The sequence below is a fragment of the Pygoscelis adeliae genome, unplaced genomic scaffold (assembly GCF_000699105.1).
Source record: "Pygoscelis adeliae isolate BGI_AS28 unplaced genomic scaffold, ASM69910v1 Scaffold111, whole genome shotgun sequence".
Taxonomy (NCBI): domain Eukaryota; kingdom Metazoa; phylum Chordata; class Aves; order Sphenisciformes; family Spheniscidae; genus Pygoscelis; species Pygoscelis adeliae.
The window spans coordinates 682786-705623 of record NW_008824542.1 but is presented as its reverse complement, the minus strand read 5'-3'; the positions used below and the strand labels follow the sequence as shown (position 1 = coordinate 705623).

The 22838-nt window shown below is 39.4% G+C and overlaps 1 protein-coding gene across 1 annotated transcript in view; it reads right to left on the bottom strand.

Moving 5' to 3' along the window:
• Positions 1-22838, bottom strand: part of ENPP2 (ectonucleotide pyrophosphatase/phosphodiesterase 2) — a 56655-nt gene that overhangs the window by 21398 nt on the left and 12419 nt on the right. The window contains exons 6-14 of the mRNA XM_009321672.1: positions 22729-22826; positions 21536-21615; positions 20211-20330; positions 14052-14107; positions 11767-11832; positions 10972-11044; positions 6091-6246; positions 2337-2448; positions 845-970 (exon numbers count right to left, since the gene is read on the bottom strand). Coding sequence (XP_009319947.1) covers positions 845-970; positions 2337-2448; positions 6091-6246; positions 10972-11044; positions 11767-11832; positions 14052-14107; positions 20211-20330; positions 21536-21615; positions 22729-22826 — 887 coding nt within the window. The remainder of the gene's footprint in view (positions 1-844; positions 971-2336; positions 2449-6090; positions 6247-10971; positions 11045-11766; positions 11833-14051; positions 14108-20210; positions 20331-21535; positions 21616-22728; positions 22827-22838) is intronic.

Sequence of the window (22838 nt, the reverse complement as noted above, 5' to 3'; positions counted from 1 at the left end):
CTCCTCTGCCAGCTCCCTCAGCACTCTCGGGTGGATCCCATCCAGCCCCATAGACTTGTGAGCGTCCAGGTGGCGTAGCAGGTTGTTGACCGCTTCCTCTTGGATTATGGGGGGTTCATCCTGCTCGCCGTCCCTGTCTTCCAGCTCAGGGGGCTTTAAATCACAGAGTTAGCTTCACCAGAGGACTCCTGCCTGAGCCCTGAGCTCTCTCATCGAAGATAAGCTAATCTCAAACACCAAGTCAGGGTGAGCTTCTAACAGCATGGTACAAAAAAAAGCAGCAAGTTTTACTGTCACCATTGGCCCTGAATGCATGCTCTACAGCTCCCTTATATCCTTCAACATCTCCAGCCTGTTGCTATTTAGCAACCCACGCTGCTTCTCATCTGTGCCAAAAGTATGAAGAAGCTACTGAATTCAAAATTAACAATTCTTTTTTTTTTTCCATTACCTCAGCAGAGGTACCAGACACTTTTTTTATATCCAATCTGTGTGGTGCTGAACTCCCCCAAGTCTCATTTTCATTGACAGAGGGGAGAAGTGTGTGAATAAACTCATGACATGTATGCTGCCATGCAAAACTAGCTTCAAGAGTTCCCACTTCTCCTTGCCATAAAAGGGTGGGTTTCAACCCAGAACATTTCAGCCATCCACTTGACACAGCTCTGCCACTGTGGGATCTGTGAGCTACAGACTGGGAAGGGCATGAGCAGCTGGTCTTTAGTCCTTCCCTCTGCATGTCCCCCTGACACACTGTGAACTTACAGGCTTCATACAATGTCAGCCCAAGGAAGGGATGGAGTCTAGTTCTCAGGACATAAGGGGTACAATTAAATTAACTTACATTTTAGGTTATTGCTAGACCTAGGGCGAATTCGTCCTAAAGATCCAGGCAGCAAAATGATATCTTCCACATTAGTCAGATAGTTGCTTAAAAATTCAGTTCTTTCACAAGTAGTGTCTTCCATCCCTGCAGAAGGAAAATGCAAAATTAATCCAGCTTGAAAATAAACATGTTCTCCAAAACAGCACAGAAAGAGACCCCAAACAGCTTATGTATTCTTTTCTTTTGGATGACTAATCTTATTCTTGTTCTTTGCAGTCATCTGATTCCAACATCAGACACTGGTAGGAGCCAAACTAGGGGTGATTTTAGCACTTGCCTACACAAGAGAAATGCCAGTCTCAATGTTGTAGATACAGCCACCACATATACCATGTGTGCACTGACACATCTCCAAACTAAGCTCATGGAAAAATCAGTCTGTTTCTAGTTTAGTGTACTACTTTGGGATTATTTTTGTTTAAACAAAGGACTTTAAGAGAAGTTGCACACAAAAGGTATTGTCTGTTGGTGGTCTGTTCTAAGACAGATGCAGATAAACAATTTTCTCCTACAACCGTTTGTGGCAGGGAGGAACGTATTGCCAGTCACAGGCGGTTCTCAGCACAAAACTGCCTCCCCTGGAAATCCTTCCCACCCCTTATCCTTCTCTCCCCACAGCCACATAGGAGGCATATTCCATTTTAGTGGTAATGTAGCAGTTATTGTGAGACTTTCATAGACAAAGATCTAAACAGAACAGGACCTTTGGTAGCATTGCTAAAAAGTTATGCAAAAACAGGTTTATCTCAAACATGGTCACATTTTTCTTTAGTAAAACTTTCTTTTTCTTTTTGTCTTTGCTAGTATTTACTATTTCTTCTATTATAATAGTTTCTTCTGATGTCTGAAAGAATGAGACCTACCAAATAGTATCTCTGCTTTTGGGTGACTCTCCATCTGACCCTGAAATATCTTTTTACCATTTTCCTCCTTCCTCCGTTATTTTGATGATATTTTCCGTCCAAGCTGGACACAGTCCCTTACAGATATTCCACTCTTTCTCCTAGTAGGATAACTTGACCCACTAATTGCCTTGGAAATGTCTTGCTCTGAAGTTGTATTCCTCTCCTCATGAAAAGAACAGTGCTACTAAATTGTTTCCTTCCATAAAAACTGCCAAAAAGATTACTTTAGGCACATTATAGCCTTCCAATACATACAAGGAGAGATGCACTTGGATGTGATATCAAAAATGCCAAGCTTTGAAAAACCCTAAGTGGAGCCATAAATACTCAGATCATTGTTATGAAAGAGAAGTGTTCTCCAATGACAATTAACAGGCGAGCTGAGTGGCCAGTCTACACCGACTGGCTAGTTTTGGGGATTTAAACCACCGTAAAAAATCAGCATAAAAATATCTTAAATGGAACGTTCATTTAAGCCACTTATTATATGCACAGCTACGTTGCTTAAGCATTTATATACTGATAAAGAATATTGTTTATTTTACCATGATCACCAACAAAGATGACATTGACACATCGATGTAGTTTCAACTGTTTCAGTCCATCCATTAGTTGTCCTACTGTCTTGTCAATCTCTCTCAGGGGATTCACCATCATCTGTATAAATATGCAGAAAGGAAAAAAGTTAATTCTGTCATTGCAGTGTTCCCCCTTGTTCTACAATTGGAGGTCCTTTGGCAAAACTCTGATAGGATAACCATCCAGGTCAAGAAGCAAAGCCTTGGCTGAGCTGTTACACCTACAATTATTGTACCATTTCCTTTCCTGTATCCACACTATGATTTCATCATGAGAAAGCCCTGCTGAGATGCTGACACAAGACAGAAAAAGATCTTTATGGCTCATCCTAGGCCTCCCACAGACACGTGTACGTTTGGTAAAACAAAGTATAGATATTAGAAAAACACATGTGACTTTGGGGTTCAGTTTGTTTCTTATAGATAAATAGCAGTACTTTTAAAAAGCTACTTTATGCGAATGGTTTAGTCAAAACATGAAATGAAGCTTTGGACTTGGGATTCATATGCCAAGTAACTTAATGAAATTCACTTCAAAGGACATCTGATACTAGGATGACAACATGTAAGTCACTTGAGTAGCACACGGGGCTCGGAGGGAGTGTTCTTCAGCTTCAAAGCCAAGAGTTTCCAACATCTCAAATGACAGTTTTGGCAAAATTGTCAGCAGGGCCCAGAAGGCATGGATACAGTATTGTGACTTCTTCATTTAAGTTTCCTTTTCATTAATAAACACAACAGAAAACACTGAGAAACGTTCACAAGATTGTGTTTTCAGCTATAAGAAAATGAAACATTTTTTACTGGATGGCACAGAGAAGGGAAACATTTTAAAGTAAGATTTTAGACAGAGGACTCAGATTTTGTTTTGGTTTTGAGAAGAAAACATTTCTTGTCACTATGTGCCAACTTCCTCCTCGCTTGTCTGTTTGATTTGGCTGGTCCAAGCATCCGCAACAAAATATCCTCCCTATGACAAATAGAATGCTAACAAATTTTGGATGAGAAAAAAAAAAATAGATTTTGGCAGAATTTTCTGAGAAGAAAAAATAAACACCACATTAGTGTGACCCAGAAAGAGACGGTTCAATAATTCTCCCTCTGCCTGAGTTATTAAGGGATGGATGTTAAATGACTCTGATAGGTTATAAGATGAGACAGGAAATATGGCACTATAAATACACGGAGAAGCAGCTCATGAGCAATGGAATCACGGTGGGGAACAGGAGGAACAGTTTCTGCGACATATGGAATTAGTTCAGGCAAAGGGTGAAATTTTGAAATATTTTAATTCAGGAAAGCCTAAGTAGTCAGTTTAGTTAAAACTTTGAAACATTTTGAGTTTAGAAAAAAAGAAAATTGTCTCTTTCAGCATTCTTCCACTCTCAAATACAATTAATTTCTTCGATGAATGGGAATTCCATTTTTATGAAACTCTATTTGTATAACATCAATCATATAAGGAAATACAACTTTTACTCAGAATCCAAAGCTTATTCAAGGAAGCTGGAAATCCAGATGGATTTCCCATTAATGTTTACTTTTTTCAGGTGTGGGGGGGGGAGGGGGGGGGGGAGGGAAAGCAACAATACTTCCAGAGATTTCAAGGATTCATGAGTGATGGTAATTTTGTTAGCTACCCTCTTCGCCAATTTAATCTATTAACCTGCAGAGACCTTTCTGAAACTGTAAGAAAGTAAATATAAATGAAAAATCCTGTTTTTAAAAGAAACAAAAAACTCACACAGAAAACCACAAAAAAACCCCTTCAACTTTGCAGTTTTCACTACTTGACTGTGTTCAGAACAGCTCTTAGAAAGGCCCTCACCAATATTTCTTCATCTCATCACATTCTGTCTCTCTTCAATTTTTAAATTCACTTATCTTTTATTATTCTATACAACACTCAAGTTTTTCCCCAAATGGTCTTTGCAGTCTAAGGCTGGCTGTACGTGGCATATTCAGGCAAGGATTTTTTGTGTGGACATGCTGCTCTTACAGCTCATGTTCTTTGCCAGATGTAACTTCCAAAGAGTTATTGGTAAACAAATAAAACTCTTGCATATACCTTTCTTCACCTAGTATGTTGATATCAAGACTTTGGAAGGCTGTACAGAAACATTTTCTCCTTCAAGATATATGGATCTCTAAGACGGTGCTACAATAAGGAGTTGGTACTATTGTGAAAGCATTGGGTATGGGATCTGAGACATACAGACCTCAGTTGGATTCTCTCCTGAATTTTCCCTTAGAAGAAGCTTGATTAGAAGGAAGAAAGAATTTTACTTTATTCCCCCCCCCCCCTTTTTTTTTTAAATTGGTAGGATCCAGCCTGTACTATATTCCATTGCTCTCAAACGGCACCAAAAGATTAATTTGCAGATATGATGGGAACTGTTGTGTAATATTAGGATTTTTTTTCTGAAATAATAGTGATAAATTTTCACAGTTGACTTATCAGGAAGAGTTCTTTAGGGATAAGTTTGGATGATCTTTTCATCCAGGGAAAGGAAGAAAAAAAAAAAAAAAAGAGTCACACATGCTCACATCAGTAGGAATGTTATAAGCTATCTACTATACTTCATGCCAGAAGGGTATAACTTGGAATGGCAAATTAATGAGTAATAGCAATATCATCCATAGCAGTTAACAGTTCTCCTTTCAGGTAAATCTGTGTGAAAAGCTCTCTGGAAAACTCCTGTTTTCTTATAGCTGATAATTTTTTTGCATGTCCCTGTCTGCCATGTCTTCATACTTAAAGAATCGGTCACAAAATAACTGTTTTAAGTTGAATCATGCAACAAGTCAAAAAACATCCCCTCCCCCCCCAAAAAAAAAAAAAAGCTATTGAGAAGAGTGTTTATAGCCTCTTGTAGGATACAGTGGAGTGTCAAGGCTTTTGTTTAAAGCTTAAAGAAGAAATATTTAGGTTGTTTGTTTGAAGAGGTTTTGAATTATTTAGTTAAATCTCTGAAACAAAAATAATACTGAAGTAGTCTATAACCCCTCCCAGTGTGTTTGTTAGGGCCTGGTGGAAAAGACAGTACACTAAGGAATACCTTTTTCCTCCACTTGCACCTTTTCCTAGTAAAGCAATTTCTATTTGACCTTTTTCTTGTGAAAACAGACTGCACCACTTCTACTGCAAATACAGCATTCAGAAATCATGTAATCAAGAATCCTCTACCCTCCAAAGTCACAAACTGGCTTTAAAATATATATTTTTTTTACAACAACTTTTTAAAGTTCTTTCCCTTTTAGATTTTATGAGTCACATTTTCAGGACTTTTCCACAACCACGATGACTAGACACAGAATCTCAAATAATCACCAGGCTCGCAAGAGCTGGGGACTTAAGGAGGCTACAACATATTGCAGAATTTGTAATAGCTCAGAAGGGTTAGCAACGCTGGTGGTGTCTTCCCAGGGGTTTATCTGACATTGCCTCCAGCTGATGGCTGGATTTAAAAATGTAAAGAGATTATAAAGATGACTTTCCCTAACACAAACAGAGTCTGAAACAAGAAAAACATAGCTCCCAGAAGACTTGGTCTTGTTTGGTTGCTTTCCTTTGGGTCCTTCAGTACATTTATAGAAGTTTTGTCTGCAAAATCCCAACCTGAAGCATGGAGTGAACTCCCAAGTTGAAAAAAATAAAGCTAGAGTAGTGCCTAAAAAGTGGCACTTCCATCATAAAATTTTGGAACATATGTAAACTTACTTTCTTCCGACGAGCTTCCGCAGCATACTGATCCACTCTACGTACTTTTCTTCTTCTTTTCTTTGGAGCTGCAACTGGTCTTTCCTGTCTCCTCTTAGGAGGAAGCTTTCTCTTAGGTCTCTTGGGCGGAGTAAGAGGGGAGCCATAACTACTCTCCTGTACTGGCGGGGAGAGATGTCTGGACTCAGAAAAAAAGCCTCTCTCAACTCACATCAGATAGTAAAGCTACCTGTGCCAACTAATTCTGAAGCATAAATACTGTGGCCTTTTCAAAAATTTAGTCATTTGGACAATTTAGGATCTGTCTCTCTTTAAGGAGGAATCCTTCAAATTGTACTGAAAGCAGAACAGCAGTTACAAGAGCGGACAGCATAAAAGCTAATGAAATTGGTGTTTCAGAAGATAGGTGGGGCTTCTGGTTTCAAAATATATAGTTATGTGGGGTTTTTATTGCTCAGATATTAATCCATTAATATCAAAATTTAAGTAAACAATTTCAATTTACGTAAAATTCATTGTGTACAATTTAATGAGTGTCGGGGGTAGAGTGCTGGTGGCAACACAACATCTCACTTGGATGATGGTTCAGGTATGAGTACGAGAGCCTGTCCAGTCCAAATAGTTTTCTGCAAGGTTTTCCACACCCACTTTTTGGCTGAATCGGTGACACTAGGTACCCTCATCAGTATCATCATCAGGTGCCACCATTGTGTGCCAGGCCATGCACCCCAATGAAATCACCAGAACCCCACTAGCCAGTATTTGGGGACTGCAGGTCTGCAGGACAGAGCTACAAAGGTGAGACTCTGTTAGCATGGAGCTTGTATCCTTCAAAACAGTTAGGCAGGGCATATTTATTAGTGGCAGTGCATCAGAAAGCTGCACTGCTACCTGCCTTATTACCAGCTTTATGGGCAATTTGAGAATTTAATTTCCTAGCACTTTCAGTATGGCATCTTATTGGGTAATATTATTGTTCATAAATGCACAAATACTACCTGAGATAGGCTTGCAGAAAGGAAAAAAAATTTAAGACATAAGTGGAAAAACTACTATCCCATTAATCGACTTGCTCATAATTTTAAACTGTACCACTCTCACAGACTTTAACACAAGTTGCAGGCTCTTGGCACTGCTAGGGATTGCATGTGAAGTGCTGATAGATGACGCCTACTGGGAGATAGTAACTACACCATGCTGCATGTAACGGAGCACACCGATTGGGCTTGAGAAGAGTCGGAGATTTATGATGATATTTAACTTCTATGTTCTTAGGCAGCTTCTCACAGTTGTTCAGTTACAAAGCTATGTAAACAGGGAAGGGAAGGAAGGGGATGTTACCATCTGCCATGCTGTTTCATTGCTTCCAAGGCAAGCAGCTGGAAAGGAGATTCTAGTCCAGTCTCATTCGTCTCTCTCCAGAAAGGCATTTTAATAAAGCAGCACCAGAGTTTTCTGTTTTTAAAACGCTTCAAGCTTTGTGCAGTCCTGATGAGAGGAGCGGCAGGGAAAGGAAGGATTCTCATTTTACTGTCTCTGAATTGGCTCAGACAGAGCTCCATGATGCAAGAAACACGCGAGCGCAGGAGACCCAGGTCTGAACACTGAAAATGGCTGTCTCAAGACAGCATGTTAGAGGAGCAGCAGGAACGGCTTAGCAGTGCCAGATTTCAATATGTTTTAGAGCTCTTATGGTAGCATATTTCTAGAATTATTTTTTTTTTAAAAGATAGCTTGGAGGAAAAAAAAAAAAGCCAAGTTCTTATTAACCAGCCAAATCTTAGTCTTGCTTAAGAAGAGTCAGAACAGAGTTATGGAGGAGGGAAATTAATCCCTCCCCGCTTACAGAGGGGAACTGTAACATCACAAAGGTAACTAGCCAGCCAAAGCTCTGCTTCTTGACCCAGATGGACCAACCTACCAGAGTTCAACTGCAGAAGCACAGAGGGAAAGAAAAAAAATATGCAGAAGTAAATCAAGAGCAAGCACATATTTGATAACTCCCATAACTACACCTGGAAATGTAATGGAACCCACTAAAATACTTCCTAAGAAGTTTATTCATGTCACACAAAAAAACCAAACCCAAAGCTAAAAAAACTCCCAAAACCTAGACAACCAACTCATTTACACTGAAGTTCATAATGTTAGAGGACACGCAAAGTTACACTAGTGGACACTGGCCATAATCTGTATTCCATTTATATCAACAACACTGGTAATTCACCAATAAAGTTTAAGTGCATCTAAGTCCCTTTATTTCTAGCTTTTAAGATGCTCTGCACATAAGGTGTTGTGCATGTCCTGTGAAGCTCTGAGTGCCATCTGCTGAAATCTAGAAGCTGAAAATTATCAGTCATGGACGCCATTAGACCTTAAAGGCAATACATTTAAAATACGTTTAGAACACTATTTGGCATAAGAAGGTCTAGTAAACACTAATGGACATTTGTAGGATTTGGAGGTTTTCAAGGTGTATTCCTCAAGCTACAAAATGCAGCAAGAAAAACTCAGCATAAAATCTTCACTCTTGAAAAGAAGAAATAAGAAGCCCATCTTAACTATAACACAGAATTGTTAAGAGCTTGTTTTCAAACATTATTGTTTGGCTGATCTGCCTTTGCATGAAGAAAAATGAAGTGGTCAGAACTACTCCAACCGTCTAACTGCTGCCAGCTGTATACAAGAATGATTTCATGGGGAGGTCATGCTCTCAGTATCAAGGAAGCAGCTGAGAGGGATCCCTTTAAGGACTTTCTTCCCAGCCAATTTATGTAAATTTCATAGCTCCTAAAAATTATATTGAAAAAAATGTTTCAAGAGAAACAATATAAAATACTTCCTAGCTTTTCTATCGTGAAACCGGCCCCTAGTAAATCTCAGCATCTGTATACTTACACAGCTGTATTCATTTATTTAATTTCCATTCACAATTATGGCCACTGTTTGAACTGCAAACCCATACATGCTCATCTGCTAACTTGTCTGTTCTCAATTTGCTAAAAATCAATTTCGTGCTCTTCTGGTGTTTAACACAAATGGCATAAATCAATTTATTTGTAAAACTTTCATAAGCTATTAATTCACACTTATTAAGAGCCTAAGCTTTGCCTCGCAATTAGAGGTCAACATTCAGATAACCATGCAGAAGAACCCCCAAACAATAAGAACTTTTGGGGGCTTTTTGCTTTTATAATGACTTTTTCTATGATGATACAATTATACTTCACTTTTTAGACACTTATAATTAACCTGAAACTAGATTACCACATTGGATGCTAAACTGGTTTGTTAAAGACTAAAATTTAAAGAACAAATTCAATGTCATCATCTTCATATTCTCCGTTAAGCCCATGGAAAGAGCCCCACAACTCTGTTCAGAAGGAAGTGGTTGTCTACAGATAAATAAAATTAGAGTTGTCAGTCATAAGCCACACATAATATTTGTAACACTTCAATAAGAGGAACTGTAAAGGATCATTGAGTAATACATCCTTAAATCAGAGAGCTCTCATTACCGATACCTTGCTTGACCAAGTCAGACGTCTCTCCTGTTCTGAGCCAAATGACAACATGGAGACATATCAATGCCTGTCAATTTAGCAAGAGTGTTGGCAGATATTAACCATCGCTTATCCAGAAAAAGGACTACTTCTTCCTATCCAGTATGATGTTTCAGTGCTGGTTTGGAATAATTCCTCACACCCGCTGCTCTGGGACCATGGCTCAAACTGCTCCAACAGGGATGCTACCCACAGCAAGTTCATAACTGCTACAAACTTATTTAAACAGCCCAAATAACTCAAGCATATTAAAAAAGATTAATTCTGCTTATCTTTGCTCTCTCCTCCACTAGAGAACAGCTATCAGACGTATACCAAACAAGTAAGAAACTACCACTGGCTACCTGGCTGCTCAGGGAGATTTGTATTACCTTCCAAAGGGTAGGTATCTGATACAGTCCTCAGTTTTTGAAGATTTGCAAATGTTTGTTTACACTTTAAAAAGCATGTATAAAAACTCCTAAAGTCTTGTGATGGCAATCTGCAGGCATACATTTGCACTGAAACTAGGGGACCTTTGCCAGATGTCGGAGATCATCAGAGACGCCAGATCCCAGCCATCTGAAGTAGTAGAATATTTGGGTGCAGAATTTACTTTCCTTCCCCACAAATCCCAAACAAGTGCATAGTCTTTAAACTCTTGTCACCTGGATGGTGTTGGCAGGGAAGCAGTACTCATCAGTCCCAGCCAGCTACCCAAAGCTCAAACAAGGGGTTAACTACTGTAGTGTTTTGCACATAATTTTTCATTAAAATACCTTACAGTGCTTCAAAACTTTTTCCAAACTCAGCAGTCCGGTCCTGAGGGAACTGTACTGGCAAAGCTTTCTGAACCCCTGTAGGGCCTATATGAAACTGGAAATAGCAGCTTTTTACAGTTCACGACAGACTGGAATTATTACTTTGGCTACTGCAGGCTGTCAGCTTTACAGAAAGCTTTTTCTTCTCTGTGTTTTTCCTCAATATTTTCTGCATTATATTTTCATGACTTTTAAGAAGGATAAATCGTTCGAGGAAAGTTAAATTATGCTGTTGCACCCAAATATACTCTTGTCTTTGCCAGATAAATCTTTCCATTTGCATTATCATATCACACAGAAAAATAGCATCCTGAAAGGCACAGGCAGTTCCTTCTCTCAGAAGTGAATCTTATGTGATAAGTCCTTAAGACAATAACTGCTTTCTGTGGCAGCAGGGAAGCATTCTGCAGAAACGGGTGAAAAAAAGTTGCTAAAAGTGTTACTCCTGAGCAGTGACAATTATTCCAAAAATGTATTTGAGCCACATGCTTTGTCTGCAGAAGAAAATCTCTACTAACCTCTGAGTTGAAAGGACCATATCTGTGGCCAGCAGCATCTGGTTGTTCAGAGTAGAAAGCATAAACATAAGGCCTGAAAGAAAGAAAGGTCTTGTTCAGGATAGCTTTCCTTTGACAACAACAAAAAACCCCAGACATGTTAGGTCAAGTCAAATCAAGTGAACCTTCCAATGAGAGTTGGCTTTATGGAAAAAGAACTGTTTCTCAGTCATGTTTCCATGGTATGATTAAGCAATTAGTTGTTCTACAGTTTTATTAAATCCAAGAACACATGCAGGGAGGCACATGGGCTACCATCTGAGGACACACACTCCTTCTAAGTCTTGTAGGAGAGCTCACAACAGCAGCTAGCCTGAGCTTTGCAACCAGCAGCATGTGGGAACTTGTGTACTAAAAAACACTCGTAATTAAAATGTTAACATTTTCCCAGTCCTCAGGGTCCAGCTCTGCAACTGCCATTACCTGTAAGGTTGTTAAACTATATTAGACTCAGTAGAATAAGAACAATCCAAGTTAATCCATGTAACTAAATGCTTCTTGATAAGAAATAAATTCATACCATACATTTATTGAGAAGAATCAAAATGCTGATGGTTAAAAGCTGAGATAGAAAAACAAAACAAAAAACAAACCACAAACACCCAACAAATCCTTAAAACAGTGATAGCAATGTTTTTGTCTGCATAACAGAAAAAAATAATTTTTAGAAATAAATTTCCCCTTCCTCTTCCAGCTACTTTTAGGGAGAAGACAAGCTAGCAGTTATCCAACAGCAGATAACAATATGTGAATTACCTTTCGTTGTCTGGAAGTGTTAGCCACTGCAGTATTGTTAATATTCTGCGCTCATGGGGGATGACACTGGACCACAAAATACAAAAATATATCTTGTTATCACACAATACAAAAGGCATCAACAAAGCCTTGCTATGAACTGATTCTAACATGATTAAAGTCAATTGTAATAACATCATTTGCTTTTAGTATGCTATATCTTCTTTCTTGCTTGATATTGATTCTTATTTTGCAAACAGAATCCCTTCAGATCTCCTGGATGTCCACATACTCCAAAATAAAGTTGATTAAAAGTTTGTAACTGGAGTCAGACCTCAAGGCAGTAAATCTAACTGTTCTAAATAGCAGTCAATAAAGATCCATTCTGGTAGCTTTAACCCAGATGAACCTTTTTTATGCACCATGGTGCTGGCACGAGTAAAAACCATTAAATTGCTCATATCAGTACGGGTTTAAACGACCATGCTGGTCTGGTAGTCTTGAAGACGCTGGAAAAGTTCCCATTGACTTAATAGTAACTAAACTGAGGGCTGGGCTGGTGTAAATCAAAACAGAGCCATCTGAAACACCAGGCCATCAGCGTGGTGACTTGCACAACTTTGACAGCTTCTCACTCTGCAGAACAGACTCATCCTATTTCACTGTTTGTATCCTGAGACTTCTTACTTGGCTGCTGTGGTCAAGTTCATGCTATGAGAATGACTAGCCTTATAAACAGTTGTTAAACTTCCAAATATCTCATCTTAGGAAAGCTCTGCAGGTCAGTGACCATGCAGTTATTTTAATACAATAGCATAGTCAGTCCAGATTCCATTAGATCAATAGCAGAATCCCAGGGCAGGAATAAAATACAACTGACTTGGATTCACCATGCTGAATTGAATTTAGCACTCTTTGGAAACATCTGACAGAGAAATAGAGGTGCCAACAGCTGTCTTTAAATAAGTTTGGTTTTAATGCCTTGTAGAACAACAGTGGTCCTCAGTATCCAACTCCACAGAGAACTTTCGGTTGTAAAACAACTATAAAAATGAGAATTTATGCTAAAATTTGCAAACAAGGCGATATTATAAAGTGGAATAATAATCTTGGGTATTGCCCAGTTTTGAAAATTTTATTATTTGTGCAATATGAAAAACAATCCATTATTTCAATTAAGTCATTTGTGACTAAGATGCTTTTAACACTTTTGTTTTCCTAAAAGAGTTTGCCTGAATTCTCCCAAAAACCATTCTGTGTCCCAAAGTAAATAATACAGTTTTAAGGCATATATATTTCATTCATACATAAAGTGGCTGTCTCACTCCCTTACTATTACCATTCATATAACTTATCCTTGGTTACCTTCCGTAACGTTTTATATCTCCAAGCATGCATTGGCCAGGGTCTTTATGGTGACTATGTAGTTGTAGGGCTTAGGAATCACATTAATTTCTTTGTTTTGTAGAGCACCAGGCTGGAGGTCTGTCAGATAACCATCTTGCAAGCCTAAACCTATCATCAGCTTTGTACGTGGTACATTTTATTATTCCCTCCACATGCTATATAATATTTAGAGTAGCAAAAAGCATTATTCCTAACGGAATCACAAAAAAATAGGCAACCCCCCTTAGTACTTCAATCTTGACATTTTTCCCATTTTCTTTGCTCCTGTAATCCTGCCACTAAAGTGAAATAGAGAGATTGATCCACATGAATTCCTCAGTACTCAGATATAATCAAAATTCATTCATTTTCATTTAGGAAGATACGTCTTAGTTGGGACAAAGGAAAATAATTTGGAACCATTAAACAAAAGAATAAACAGCAAAGATCCTCAAGGCTGTCTTTTAGGAAAGGGAAATTGGATATCTCACTCAAAGGTCAGACTGGATTGTAAAATGAGTGATTCAGTTAGGCTTTTGAGTCAATTAGGCTGTTTATGTCAGATGACATAAGAGGACAATAAAAGAGTCTTCCACAAACACTCAGAGGACTAGGAAACATTGCTAGCAATACTAGGGAGGCAAAACAACACACCGTGAAATGAAAGTAAGTAATTTTTTACATAGTCACACATCTTTTCTTCAGACAACTGCTAAAAATCAGTATATGAACTTAAAGCAGCAAACTGTAGCATTAGCTTTAATTATCAGAAACATTGCACAAATGAAACAAGGGAGGGTTACAGGTACGGTCTCCAAGCTACCGAATGCTTAGAGTAAGGAAAACGACTTAATAAACACTTGCATCAAATTAATTCTGAAGTATTAGTTACAAATCTCCAGAAAACAGAGGGCACTTACACAGACCAGAAGAACGTGCCAGCTTTCACCCCTTGCTTGGCTGCAGTAATCCAAATCTAATGAGGAAAATATAAGAGGATTAGGATGTGTTCAGATCTTTAATGACCCTCTGAAATCAAAAGAAAATGTTTTCAAGACACATTCTTCTACCCTGAGCCTAGAAGTGAAAATTGCAGTCTTCAGCCTGCGTCCCTATTTCAAACACGTGGAGTGACAAACCTATGCAAATTCTGAAGCAGTGGATCAGCCGCTGTGCTGTAGACTTTCACCCCTAAATCTCTGTGTTGCTTTTAATGCAAAGCATTAAGATTCATGGCCAGGAATTTCTCCAGTATTCCATTTAATTTTCAAAAATCAGCCATTAGTCACCTGAGCCTTTCAGTGTTCACATTTTGGAGGATACTCAGTTAGGAAAGAACACAGCTTAACACTAATCAGTAACTCCATAAATGTCCCTCTTTCCTCATATTCTATCATCGCTAGCCATCCACTGAAAACGCGTTAGGAAAGAGTACCCAAAAAAGGGTGCAGATGAGTGAGCAGGGGTATAAAGACAGCAGGGAGGGACACATTCCTCCATAGACATCCAAGAACTTTTTGAGCTCACTTGAAGTGCTTGATGGAAATGATGGAAACAATCTCCATGAACTTTTCAAATCCTTTTTTCGGTCCTTCAAATCCCATATATTTTTCTGGCTATAAATCAGTTTGTAGCAGCAAGTTCCACAATGTAGTCACACACTACATGAGTGTATTTTTCTTCTTGTTTGGTTTAAACCTGCCAGTTTCACTACAAGTCATGCCTCTCCCAGGCTGAGTCTACACTGTCATTCAATGTAGGATAGAAAAAAAAATTTAGCTGATGCCCTCTCAACCTTGCCCATCCAAAACAATTGAAATTAAGAAGGGAATAAGGGTTATTGTTCCACTTCCTCTCTGCTGGTTAGAGTCACAGTCTTAAAGTTAATTAATCCTAGGTGTTCCAGTACTGAGCATGTAAATGCAATGCGCTATATACACTCTATGGCTGGTCACATCTGTTCAGGTCACTTATCATAAATTTTTCTGTGTTAGGTGTTGCAAGGTCAGTACCATTTGTGAGCTTATGTAATTTATTTGCCATATGTAAATATGTTGGTTTTAACTGTTAATACATTAGAATTTTATAGTCAGCTGTTTAACTATGTCAGATGTGCACCCCTGGTTTGCATATGGGACAAGCCTTACTGTATTGCAAGCTATGTAAAGGCCATATTTCTGAATTAATTTGCTTAAGCGGAGAAGAGGGCAATAAATATTTTAAAAAAAATAATTAAAGATTAACCACTCTGTCTTCATACCATGCCACAGGAATTAGAGAATATCTAACTTTTCCAATGCAGAAAGACCTGTTAAATTATGGACCCACAGATTCAACCCTAGTATACTGGCAAATGTCCCAAGAAGTAATATACATGCTTTTCTAGATGTATATGAAACATATCCTGTAAGTTGAATTACTGTCATTTTTATATCCTCTGTATTGAATGGCTACAATTCTTCTCCTTTGTTTGTGGATAAAAATAGACAGGCTAAGCAATAGTTTAGGTGGCAATGCCATATGGAACTTGGAAGTCCCAGGTTCTCCCTTCTTCTAACTGCTAGACACGTTTGTACACAGATACTATATACAGAATTATTCAAGATAGCTGTTGAATTGTCTTTGAAAACCTGCACAGAAAGTGGGGCATCTCCCTACTTTTAATCTTCCATGAATAAATAAGAGCCCATAACTTTGCAAAGGCTGCCCCATATTTGTGGCACGATGAAAGGACTGGCAGCAGCACGTCTCAGGTCAGGGCTGATGGGAGGAATGGCTCCGAAGTCCAGCTCTTGGGCCAAGTTGTGCAAACATGCTCCTGCTTGCCAATCAGGGAAGGAGATTCATGTCAGGAGCACATACACCCACTGCAGCAGAGAGTTGGTAATGCATCAATGGGAAATCCCACATCCAGACAAAGGTTGGAAGGGGGGAATCACAGCATTTCCCAGGTAAAGAAACATGTATAAGATTGGTGCAAACATGCAGAATTAATACCAGGGTGATGCCAAACATTACACTCCCCCACCATTTTCAATTTGTCCTGCCAACATGGTAAAATGTGGAATAACCACTTCCACACTCCTTACTCTTTAACAGGACACAAATGATCTCGCAGCCTTGACAGCTAAGCATTGCCTTCTTGCCCAGACAGAAGATTTTGGTACAAGAAGCCTATTAAATAATTAGACAGACTCAAAAAGCCCTGTTGCTAGTTCATGGCTCAAGCTAGACAAAAAGAAATACTTAGACAATTATAGACATGCCACCTCCTGCTTCCCCCACCAATCAACAAAGCGATTGCAAAATGCGGTCAGGACAAAAAGGCAGATGACAGCTTTCTGCAGAGCCTAGGCTCCTCAGATGTAACTATCCTGCCAATGTTCAGACTGACTAGGCAAGAAAATGAAAATAAGAAGTTCTTTCTGTAATCATTAGACAGTCAAAACCTAAAATTCCAATAAACAGAGAGCAAAATGGTTTTATCCCAAAGATTGATATAGAATGTGAAGATTAGATAAAATCATCCAGTTAAGATGTGTAGTGATGATGCCTAGTGTCTACAGACATATCCTGCAGTCTGCAAAGACAGCTTCGAGACATGCTGTTGCTTATCTAGGAACATCATGGCCCTTTTTAAAGATTATCTCAGGATCTCAAGCTGGGCCCTTTTTGAGGGTTGTATTCTTTTTAAAAGGTTAATAGTGAAAATAAAGCTTCATACAAGGTGCCCTAAACAACCTTCAATACTTTTATAATTAAGATATTTCTGGAGAGAGAGGCATCTTTGGAGCCAAACTCAGATCCAAGCTGAATTACCTTCTGAAGGAGCTTCTCTGTCCCCATTAACCACAGACAGGCAGTTTTATACCTGTCATCTTCTGACCTTGGGGAGGCCAATGGATTATTTCTAAGGATCATGAAAGATCACTAAAAAAAAAAGCAACGTATTCTCTGTAGTGTAAGCTTAAGCTCACTACATCAAATCAAGACATGGAAAACTACTGCTTAACAGAAGCCAAAGGCAGCTGGCGCCTAATTCAGTGCTTAAAGTTTCTTGGGATGAAAACAGAGTCTTGGTGTCATGAAAAATGAGCAGTAAACTTAGTTTCCCCCTTGGGAGCATGAGCCCTGATGCTCACCATTTCTGTGAGATGCTGTAGCAATATGAGGAGTGGTTTTGTGGCTGTTTCCTGTCAAACACTTTTGTTTTGAAAACAAGGTGGTTTTAAGCTTATATAATATATCAAGGTTGTATATTAAATCAGAAGACTGGATTTCAGGAAGTCCCACAACCAGCTAGAGCACCTCAAAACACTTCCACGCTACCTTCTCCCCCCTTCTCCTTTTCCTAATTCTCTTAAAATTAATTTCTCATAATTCCTGGTATAGAAACATTCAGCTACTCATCTGCCAAATCCCACTGATGTCCACGGTAATCTCGCTGTTTCCCAGCAAGATGCTGAGTATTAGAACAAGTAATTAAAAAAAAAGAAAAAACACCAAACCCCTACATTTTAACAAAGCCATATATAATAGGCCAGTCTCCAGGAGCAAGAAAGTATTTCAGAAATTATCAGCATTAAATGACATTCTCTTCTAGGCAGTTTTAGCCATAATATGAGGCTGGGTGTCCCAGACACTTTTCCTGCCTTCCTGGGCAGAAAAAAATTAATTCCCAATTCTGTGCAATCCAAGTACCATTCTGCTGTTGTTTGAGTACTCCAGTTTGAGACCCAAGACCTGAAAAGAACCAGATGAATATGTGATATGACAGACAAGATTTCTGTGATATGCAGACCAGATTTCCCTTCCCTCCCCCTTAATTCTACTGTCTTGTCTTTCAGTACCCAGCTATTTTTGGCAGTCTATGTCGATGTGATATTTAGAGAAAATTATAAAAAGGAGTTAGAAAGAGACTGTATCTAATCCATAATGGAGATAATTTTTTCTTTTATCAAAATCTACAGTTCTTTTATCAAGACCTTTCTGAAAGGTTTTTTCCAATCTAAATGATTCTATGATTCTATGAAATGTGCAATTCTTCCACGTGCAGAGAGAGTATCATTTATACCATATTTCTGCAAGAGATCTACCACCTCCTTACCCAAACTCTATTGGCCGCTCTATCAGGTTTGCCAAACTTACAGGTTTCCCTCATATTAAGTGTGTTGGGACTGAATTATAGCCCTTCCTCTATGCATTTGTTTTCAATTCTCCAAAGACATTTCCAGTTTATTACATTATTTGTGTGTTTTTCCTTTTTAACACTTCTTCAGATCAGCTGGTTTATTTTATCATCCTTACTTGTGTATGCAACACTCCCCCCCCCATCCTCTGAGGATTTCATCCAGCGTACGGTCATCCACTGTTGTGTAACTTTCTTGAACTCTTCTCAGCTGACATTTTTCATGACCCTTGTTTACAATCCAGAGTGACTTTTATTCTCTGGAGCAGCATAGGTGTTTCTAATGGACAGGTGTGGGAATTACCAATATTCCCCTCTCAACACAGTAGGTGATGAAGTAGTTTAAAAACAGAGACATTTGTACAGTCCCTAGAAGTTAGTTCCCCACTAACTTCTACCTAATTGTGATTAAGGTAAGATGCACCATTAAATTTGCAATGCATAGTTAAATTACAGCTGCTTAACAAGTTGTCATACAGCAGTTGAGCCCCAATACTGTCTATGAGCTCGATACCTAACTGCAGCAGGCACAGTTTGTTAGCTGTGTGGCTCTAGCTGTAGCTGAGATGGAGGAAGAGGCTGCCCACTGCTACCCTTTCACTGCTCCTAGTTTTGATCCTGCTTCTTTGCTCACATCTAGGGGGATAATACCTAGGCACGTTCCTCACCGTCTCCTCTCCACACAATCCATGCTGAAAGCTAACCCGGTCATAGCTGGGCGAGGGAGTGACTACACTTGCTGTTATGCTGACAAATTTTACAAGAGCACAAATACCTCATTTCTGGCTCAGCCACAGCCAGACATATCTGCCTGTCACACATCTGCCTGCAGCTCTAAATTGTCTTGTCTCACATTTGTTGCAGACTAAAACCACATGCAGACAAATAACACACACACTTGCTAAGCCTAAAACCATCTGAGTAACTTCCTTTAGTCTCATGGGATATTTCTGTCTTAAGAGATTTAGGGGGATGACACTGATCACTTTAGCAAACAGCAATGACAGATTATGGTGTTCTCAAACCCCTTCTGATTTCCCCACCTCTATCATCCCACTCTTTTGTGGGGTTAACTGGTCAGGGAGCTTTTAAACTATAGTTCCCTAAGCAATCAGTGCAATGAAACGTGCATGCACCTTGGCTGCTTGCACATAAAACTTCTTAGTTTAATTTAAACCCACTTCTGTTGGCAAAGCAAGCCACCACAGCATGCGCTAATAGGGGAAAGTGCAGCAGAAGCAAGGGGACCTCCTTAGCTGTAGTAAAACAGAATACTTTGAAGGAGGCCATTTCCTTACCCACAATAAGGATTCAGAGCTAGAGAAACCACCAAGTCCAACACTAATCTAAGAGAGGAGGCTTAGTTCAGCCACTGCTGTTGTGCTCAAGGCAGAAATTAATTCACAAACTTCTACAGCCTCTGCAGCAAGTCAGGTAACAGCAATCACTTGTGGACTTAACAAATAATAATTATGAAGTTGTGCCATGCTATGCTGACAGAACATTAATACTAAAACTGCCACAAGAACATTACTAGGATGAAAACCTGAGAAACCCATAATGAAAAGGAAACATTATGCCACGGTGACGAAAATAGGGTAATTTGTGTTAAACTGCTGCCCAAATTGGTTTTTTTTTTCCTCACCACATCTAATTTATACTTATCAACGTAAGCACCTTTCCATAATCAATGGCTTTATTATTCTGAAAAGCAAAAGCCAACTCAAAATGTTACATTAAATTGATAGACACAGGGCCACCTGAGGGGGGAGATTAGGCACAAATTGTTCACAGATGTATTTTTTTAATTATTATTTTGGCTATGTTCCACAGCACAGAGGGAGGGGAGGAGAGGGAGGAGGGAAGGAGGAGGAGGGAATCTGAAACTTACTGGTTGACCTCCCCACCATCTGTGATTGAATTTCTCTCGCCCTCGAAGACTGAAGCTGGCATCAAACACTGGGTCATACATTGAATTGCCAACGATTCCATGTGATTCAGGATAGAGTCCCTTTGTGCAGAAGTAGATTAATTAGTAAAACCCTAATGCACACAAGTCCAGTTCTTCACAGCTATCTGCAAATACCACTAAATTATTTTAAAATAGGTATATCTGTAACTGCACACCAAAAAAGTTTGTAACTTTAAGATAAGCACATTTAAAAGTGGCTGTAGTAATGAAAGCAGGAGGAGATGATTGAATTGTGCTAAAAAGCACAAAAACTCCTGTTACTTGATACTTTAAAGTATTTTCACACTGGTTAAAAGTTAGTTTGAGGCCATCTAAATTAAGCAAAAATTTTTGAAAAGAAGATTGATTTGAACTTTCAGTTCCTCTTCATTAATTCCCTTTCTGGAAACAGTAATTCATTCTCTGGTTGCAAGAGTAACACTTCGCATTTCCATTTTATAATGTTTTATCTTCACCAGAGCCTCTGTGAGATAAGTTATTTCCAAGAAAAAAACAAGGCAAGTCACCCAAAGACATGGCTTTATATCACAATTTGTCCAGCAGTAAAGGCTATTTCAGAGGTTTCTGCTCTTCTCCCTTTCTATTGGCCCTCTCCCATCCCCAGCTATTCACTTCTCCATCCCCTCCTTTCTCTTCCCATTTAACATTTGTGCAGAGGCTGCAGGAAAAAAGGCAGGAGAAAAAAAATGCAGCTGCAGGTAGGAAGTCCCTTAGCCCAGCTTTGGGAGCACTGCCACACAGGAGCATTTGTGTCCCAGGGTGGGGACAGCCTGGCCACCAGCTGTGCCACCGGAGCACAGAAGTTATGGTTCGTTTTACTGCAGGGCCAACGCAGCATCCAGACACACTCAGCAGTTGCAAACTGTAAGTCGGCTGCTAAGTCAGCCCCACTGACTTCAGCGACTCCAGTGAAGGAACAACTGCTGGTTGTATTCTGGGTAGGATTTCAGGGGTGGTTTTTTTTTCCCCCCTAGAAAAACCGTGACCTGTAATTACACAGCAGTACAAATAACTGCAAAAGCAAGCATAAGAAAGCACAGAAAAGCTGTAACAGTATATAATGGTGAGATACACTTTATCTCAGAACTTCAAAATACTGAAGAAAATACTTCACATAACCAAAGGCCGAAAAGGATGGACAGCGAAGCAGTTTTATCTAAAAAAAAAAAATCTTGCTTCCCACAACCCACATTTCTACTGCAATGCAACATTTTATCATCAAAAAGTCCTTCCCAGGGACTTACAGTAGCAAGGGTGTACAAGTTGGGGAAGGTTTTTGTAGGGTAGACAGGCCTCATGTAAGGAGAATGTGTTCCACAAGATCCTGAAAAATCAATAGGGAATGCAAACATTAGGAAGTGAAGCTCTCAGACATGGAAAACAAAAACAGAGGAAGTAATTTGCTGTGGTTCAAAATGCTGCAGAAACTGGTTAAATTTTAACCGATTTAAATGAACATTCTGCTGCTTAACATTGGCAGGTCTTCCCACAAGACAGTAGTAAATCTACTCATGCATTCTTTGTACTTCACAATAAACAACGGAAATAATGCAGCCAGAGGACTACAGAACCAGCTACATTTCCATAGACTGTTCTCCTTTGTAAGCTAGCCTCCTTCCACAGTCCAGAGTCATTGGAAGTATCTTGCTAAGTAAAACAACATGACAAAACGCAGGCTAATTTTAAGTGACAAATACACTAAAGCTGCAGTTTCATGATGGGCTTTGGCCACAGCTCCTCAGATGGCTACACAAATACGATGGCCAGCAGACACACGGCGGAGGGGGGGAGTGGGGGAATAAACAAAAGACACCTTTCAAGTGTATGGGCACACACACAAACTACCATGCTATACTGAGAAGTTCAAATATACATTGTGTCCAGTACTCCACAAACCCAGGTGGATGCTCACTCCCCCAGAGGTGTGTGCAGGGCTGCTCATTGCTGGGGCATGTCCCCAGCCAGTTGTCACACATTCACTGCAGCTCTTGCACCCACTTACCCATACCTTCAACATTTCTGAATCAAGTAGAACATTTTGTGGGCACGTCCCAACTAGCCTAAAAGAGTGCACGATACATATCACGTACTGAAGATGCATTTCTTTCCTGACAAAACCACATGAAGCTCACCGATTCTGAGCAGCATTCCCCAAAGCAGCAGCTCTCCCCACTCTTTGATTGCTGTGCACCACTTTAGCCAGGGTGCTTTCAAGCCACCAGTTGATACCATCTAAACCAAAGGGGACTTCTGCCATTCCACTTTCATGGAAAAAGACTTAATCTTTGTTAGACCTTTCAGTCAGAGGAGCCCTGCATTTGGCACAGCCCTTCTACCTGCCAGCTCCACGCTGAATTCTGTTGCTCAATGAAAAATGCAAACAATCAGGCTGCAAGAGATTGCCTTTCATTTATTGTAAGAAAACAGGTATACTTACTCAGTTTTTCAATATTGGGCATGACCTTGTTCCCTTTCTTCATATATGATGCACGGAATCCATCAACAGAGAAGATGATCAAAGGAGGACGAACAAAGCTAGAAGTAAAA